The 4,560-nt window shown below is 41.8% G+C and overlaps 1 protein-coding gene across 1 annotated transcript; it reads right to left on the bottom strand.

Moving 5' to 3' along the window:
- Nucleotides 1–331: 331 nt before the first annotated feature.
- PLAC1 (placenta associated 1) lies at nt 332–937 on the bottom strand. Its single transcript, XM_055437661.1, has one exon. The coding sequence runs from the start codon at nt 881–883 to the stop codon at nt 332–334; it is 552 nt and encodes a 183-aa protein (XP_055293636.1). The 5' UTR covers nt 884–937.
- Nucleotides 938–4,560: the final 3,623 nt, after the last annotated feature.

Below are 4,560 nucleotides of genomic sequence, written 5' to 3'. Positions count from 1 at the left end.
ATGTGGCTAAATGATAAGTTGGGTGGTGTAGAGTTTTAGGAACATGCGTAGACAGATGGAGGGATTCATTGGGGGCCCTTAAAGGAGAGAGAAGACATCTTAGAGAAGGGACCAGGCACTCATATTTATAAAGCACTTAGAAGAGTGTCTGGTGCATAGTAAAAGCTTTGTATGTGTTTCTGAAATAAAAATGTCCAATTGATATTTCTATGCCAGCAGGATTTTATTTTTCCCCTAAAAAGATACAAAAAATTTTTTTAGAAAGCTCATTCATGAAATCACCATGAGTTGTTCTTTCTCAGAAGCACACATAGGAGGGTCATAAGAGATTCTATTTGTCTGCTTGGTGATGTGGGGCTCGACTCTTCCCTCTTTCATTGTAGACACAAGACAGACAATAGCAGCTGGGCCTTTGGCTGGACTGTGACAAGGTGAACACTTCATAGCATGTCTCACCATTCCGGGTTGTGATCCCTCCATTGGGGGCCAAGTTTCTGGAGCAGGACATCGTGAGCCATGGGGAACATAGCGGGGCAGTACATGACACTGGGATCACATACTTAGATGAGGTACGCTTGGAAGTGTAGTATATCTCGGTGCTGTAGAGAACCATGTCCTGAGAGATAGCCTTGGCCCTGATACCACATTCTGTCACACGGTAGGTGAATTGGTAGGCATATGGCTGAATATGGTTGGCAGGGCAACCCAGGCCCAAGTGTAACTCATGGAAGTGTACATATACGTCGTTGTTCAACATGAAGGGGTGTACCGTGACCATGAACCAGTCTGTGGAGCACAGTACAGTCATTGGATTTTGTCCAAAACAGGCTGAAAACACAGAGGTGAGGATGATCAGCCCTCTTATCAGCTCGAAAACTTTCATTCTGGTAGCTTATCAGGTAACGACTCTCAGGAAACAGGAAGCTATCCCGTGAGGAGTTCTAGAGCACACAAAAACACAAAAGGCAAATCATCGTATTTCTTATGGTAAGTTCAAACATGACCATTTTTTAAAAAAACAAAGGGCCAGGGACTTCCTTGGTGGTCCAGTGGTTAAGATTCCTTGCATCCACTGCAGGGGACATGGGTTCGATTCCTGGTCCAGGAACTAAGATCCCATATGCCACGCAGTGCAGCCAAAAAAAGAGAGGCCATTCCTAAAGCATTGAAAAAGAAAAGTGAAGAGAGTAGAACTTAAATGTTCTCACTGAAAAGAAAAAAGCTAAACATGTGAGGTGAGGGATGTGTTTAATTAACTCAATAGGGGGAATTCTTTCACAATGTAAATGTATGTCAAATCAGCACGTTGTATACTTTAAATCTCTTGTGATTTTGTCTATTATACCTCAATAAAACTGAAAAAAACTAAGAAGCAAAGGAAAATATCTTTGTGAGAGAGAACTGAATATTTATTTCATTGTTGGAATTCATGGGTTTCTAGATAACTACATACAATGATTTCTTTCAATGACTTTACCATGTTGTTTTGGTATAAAATACAACTCCCTCACATATACAATGAAAGTCTACACTGATTAGGAGTAGCATTCCTTTGTGTGCAACCCCAACAGAAAAGAAAACAAAACTGTTTTCATGCCAAACATTAAATAAGGTGATAGAAAATAGCAGTTTAATTCAAGCGGACAGAACTTTCCTCCTGAAGGCCCCAATGTCCTCCCCTATACCATACTAATGAACTCTTCTCTATTGCCTTCTTTTGGTTAGCAACAAATTTAATTAAATGAAAACTCAGAAAGAAATTGTGGTTTATTTCTGACAAACCAGTGGCTCACTTAAGGTGATCAAATGAATGCTTTAAAAATGCCAGCAGTGGCACCATAGGCCATTATAACCAACAGATTCCCTAATATATTCCTCAGGACACCTTGTAAAATAGTGAAATTGCAGAAATAAAAACATAATGGTTTTTATTTTGACATTTCCCCATCCATATTACACATGAATTCTACCCAAAAGTCCCATATTGAAGAAAGCAAGTCATGGGTTTGCACTTTACACACTGAATGTCAAGGCATCTCTTAAGGTGCTCTTTGTGGCCATGGCTTGCACCTCATAGAGTCATATGCTTTGCTTGACATTCTTTTATTTTCACTGGTCTTTTAAATTTATTTTCTTTTTCAATAGGAAGCTTTGTAGCCATTTCCCAGTCCTATTGCCTTTACCTCCTAAAGAGTGACAGGCAGAGTAATAAAGAGGAAAAAGGAGTCATGCTAAGAACAAGTGTAAAGCACTGCTTCAGAAGGGGCACACATGAAGAAAGAAGGAAGGAACAGGAAGATCATCACATATTGTTCAACTCAGCTTTACTTTTGAAAATGAAAATAAAATAAATCAAATAGAAAAGTGCCTAAAATTTCAAAGGAAATGTCTATGCAGGGTTTTACTTTTGTCCCTTGGTGAGTTAAGTAATCCTTGAGTAAACGAACTCGTTTGATCTATTGAGAGTCTACTATGTGCCCAGCACTGGGCTAAGCAAAAAGCATCCCAAGACAGTTCTTTCTTCCCCTCTTTCTCAGTTGCAAAAATGCAGCTCTCTCTTTTCCTTTGATACTGATGAATTTGCTGTCAGAGGAGCCCACTAGCCAGGTGCTGTGGCCTGGATGAAAAGTTTTGTTTTTATGTCAGCACTTGATCTGATTGGTGCCCCTGTCTTTCCCTCCCTTGTTACTGACTCCTCATTCTCTTGAGGATATTGAGGTGTAAAGAGAAGCCTAAGAGGTTTACTTGGCTCCATCCTTTCCTCTTTGTTCTGAAATGTCTCTCTTAAGACTGTTTTTTGGTTTGTTTTTCACAAAGCAAAAAAAGAAAAAAACGAACAAAAAACAACAGCAGCAACAATCCGAAAACTCAACCCTCTTACCCCTCCAAAAACCAACCAACCAAAATACAATGATGACCACAGCAACAACAAAAACCCAGTAAATTCTGATGCCAGCTGCTCCTGGATAATGACTCAACAGCTAAATAAACAAGCTGCTTGCTCCAGAATGATGTGTATTTGCTGAGGTTGCTTCTGGAAGCTGAGGTCATCACGCCTCACTGCTGCTATTGTCTTGGTCTCAGGAAGACCACCTTGTCCTGAGCTCACTTTAGGAGTGTCCTTCTCTCTCTCCCCCTCCTCTTTCCTCCTTCCTACATCGTCTCACAGTCTGGACCTATTTGCCCTGAACAAAAACCTCCCTTTTACGTACTTCCTGGAATAGGCCAGGGAAACAATCCTTCCACTCCAGTTTTGTTGTTCAAACCCCAAAACTAAGACCAAGTTTAAGGCTATGTTCTCTTTCAGGGAGTTAGCCATCCACTTCTCCTTCCCTCGAGCATCTTTTCTATCTTCCCTTCTCCTCCTTCTCATGGTTAATGCAAAGAGAATTATAAAAAGCCCAGATTGTCTGAGAAACATTACAGTTGCCCCCCAACCAATCATTTTAGACTACCTCACTCTCACCCCCAACATTAACTTTTTGAATTACATTCACTGAATCTGTCTTGAAGGAAGTGGTTTAGTAAACATCACTGAGTTTGGGAGTTTATTTAGCATAGGACAGAATTTGTTTCCTCTGATTTTCTTGTAACCACAAGATTGCCACAAGATTGGAGCAATAAATGTGTGTGACAACATAGCTTGGGCTCAGATAAAACTGAAAAATGAAGTTAGTGGGACCTATATTTAAGACTGCATCTCTAGGGACTTCCCTGGTGGTCCAGAGGTTAAGACTCTGTACCTCCAGTGCAGGGGGTGCTGGTTCGATCTCTGGTTGGGGAACTAAGATCCCATAAGCTGTGTGTGACCAAAGGAAAAAAAATGATTGCATCTCTAAGGTGAGAGAGAGGAGTTGGGACATCAGGAGAGAGCAGAAGGCACTTGTTAATGAACTTGCTAAGGCTTGGCTTAATGCACTCTTGGGGAGTTGCTCCATTTTGCTGAGCACAGGTCATCAGAACTGAGCAGCCTCCCTTCCCTAATGCCTGCAATTCCCAGGGAAGTTAGAGGGTGTGTGTGTGGGAGTGTGGGTGTGAGTTAAAGGATGGTTATAACTCATTCACAACACAGTGTGAATTCATCAAGTCAGCAGCCCTTTCTAACATCCAGTTGAGATGTGCTGGTAGAATGGGATCTTGGACTTGACTAGGGAGGGAGAGGGTGGGTTTTGATTATAGGGTGAAGGGGAGCAGAGGAAAAAGAGGGCTGAAGGGCTAAAGATGGGAAGGGGGTGCGAGAAGAGAGGGCTGTGCGGGGATGCCGAATTAGAGCTATTTTTAACCACAGTTGGGTCTGTGCACAGCATCCCAGGAGCTAAGGGAGTTGAGATTTGGGGAAGAAATAACTGTAGAGAGGGGAAACATTCACCCTGGCTTCTTAGAGGAGGTTGGACTGTTAGAAAAATTACAAATTATCCCTGTGACATCCCAGAATCTATGAGCTTCGATGCATTTGTATAACCAAACAGGGCTCCTCAGCTATTGGTACCTACAGTCCTGAACTAAGCTATAGAGAGGCCAGTAAATCCAGAGCTGCTAATGACACGTGGATGCAAAATG

This window comes from Moschus berezovskii, chromosome X (genome assembly GCF_049115385.1).
Source record: "Moschus berezovskii isolate FMDL1 chromosome X, NW_MosBer_1.0, whole genome shotgun sequence".
In the NCBI taxonomy this organism is placed as follows: Eukaryota; Metazoa; Chordata; class Mammalia; order Artiodactyla; family Moschidae; genus Moschus; species Moschus berezovskii.
Note: the sequence above shows the minus strand (reverse complement) of the source record. Positions and strands in the feature narration are given on the sequence as shown.